Genomic DNA, 1,720 nt, shown 5'->3' on the forward strand with positions numbered 1-1,720 from the left:
TTTGGTCAGTGTTGTGTTGGTCCGGGAAGAGGATGATGTTCAGCTCCCAGTATACTATGTAAGTAAGAGGTCGGTCGGCGTTGAGACTCGATACACCGGCCTCGAAAAATTGGCATACGCTTTGATTTTGGCCTTTCGGAAGCTCATGCCCTATTTTCAGGCTCACAGGGTAGAAGTGGGGACTTCTTACCCCTCAGGCAGTTATTGCACAAACCCGAGGCTTCTAGTCGAATGCTAAAATGGACGGTGGAGCTTGGCCAGTTCAAGGTTGACTATAAGCCTCGAACCACATTCAAGGGTCAGGCCTTATCAGACTTTATTCTCGAGTTCCCCCCATATCATGAAGTGGATAAGGGAGCCCTCGTTGTTATCCCCGAGATAGATGGAAATGAACAGAAAAAGCAGAATAATTTCCCATGATGAAGTTTGTTTGTAGATGGAGCCTCTAATGGGGAATGAGAAGTAGCTGAAATTGAGTTGATTATCCCGAAGGGGCACATGACAAGGAACGCGACCTACCTGGCCTTTCGAGCAACCAACAATGAAGCTGAGTATAAGTCCTTGATCAATGGCCTCTACCTCGCCTTGGAGATGAATATTGAGAATTTGAATGTGTTCAGTGACTCCATGATTGTGGTGTACCAGATAAACGGGGTACCAAGCTAAGGGACATAGAACAGAACTCTACCTGAAGTGTGCCCAAAGAATAATGAACATGTTTAAAGAGGTGAGGTTGAAGCTTATCCCACGTGGGCAGAATGAGGGTGCGGACGAGCTGTCCAAATTGGGTTCGCGTCGCGAGGATGCTTTGTTGGGAGTTGTCCCTCTTCATATACAAAGGCAGCCCAGTGTGCCCGAGCAAGAGATAACCAACATTAGTAGTGGTCTGGGCCCGAAATGGATGACTCCCATTGTGGCTTATATAAAAGAAGGATTGCTCCCTCGTGGAAAGAATGAAGCTAGAAAAATGAGATATAAGGTAGCCCGCTACATGATTTTTGATGGAGCTCTGTATAGAAGAGAGTTCAGTGTGCGCCTCCTCAAATGTATTGATGGTAATGAATGTAACTATATCATGAGGGAGGTGCATGGGGGCATTTGCAGCAATCACTCGGGGGTAGTTACCTAGCTTAGGAAATCCTCCGTCAAGGCTATTACCGGCCCACGATGAAAAAGGATGCCTTTAAATTTTCTCGAGCTTGTGATAAGTGCCAGAGGTATTCCAAATATTACAACAGCCATGTGGCCCCTCTCACATCTCTCATGAGCCCTTGACCTTTTGCCATGTGAGGGATGTATTTGATTGGAGAGTTGCCAAGGTCAAGGGAAGCGTTAAGTATGCGGTGGTTGGGGTGAATTAATTCATGAAGTGGGTAGAAGCTGAGTCCCTTGCCGCCATAATAGCAAAGAAGCTCAAGAAGTTTGTGTACAGAGCCATTGTTTGCTGATATGGCATCCCATACAAGTTGATCTCTGATAATGGAAAGCAATTTGACAACAAGGAAATGAAAGAATTTTGTGAGTATTTAGGGATTCAGAAGAGCTTCAGTGCAGTCAGCCACCCTCAAAGCAACGGGAAGAATGAGGCTATTAATAAGATAATCAAGCACACCTTGAAGGAAAATCTAGAAGAAAAGAAGGGAACGTGTCCAGATTAGCTTCCACGGGTCCTATGGTCCTATAACATAACCCCAAGGACCACCACCGGGGAGACCCCTTT

General features: G+C 45.9%; 1 protein-coding gene across 1 annotated transcript; it reads left to right on the forward strand.

The window, feature by feature from the left end:
* Nucleotides 1–709: 709 nt before the first annotated feature.
* On the forward strand, nucleotides 710–1,129 carry LOC141691315 (uncharacterized). Its single transcript, XM_074496047.1, has one exon. The coding sequence runs from the start codon at nucleotides 710–712 to the stop codon at nucleotides 1,127–1,129; it is 420 nt and encodes a 139-aa protein (XP_074352148.1).
* The last annotated feature ends 591 nt before the right edge of the window (nucleotides 1,130–1,720 follow it).

This window comes from Apium graveolens, chromosome 10 (genome assembly GCF_009905375.1).
Source record: "Apium graveolens cultivar Ventura chromosome 10, ASM990537v1, whole genome shotgun sequence".
Classification (NCBI taxonomy): Eukaryota; Viridiplantae; Streptophyta; class Magnoliopsida; order Apiales; family Apiaceae; genus Apium; species Apium graveolens.

Excerpts from the sequence above, each read along its gene's own strand:
- LOC141691315 (XM_074496047.1), top strand. The coding sequence starts at position 710 with ATGAACATGTTTAAAGAGGTGAGGTTGAAGCTTATCCCACGTGGGCAG.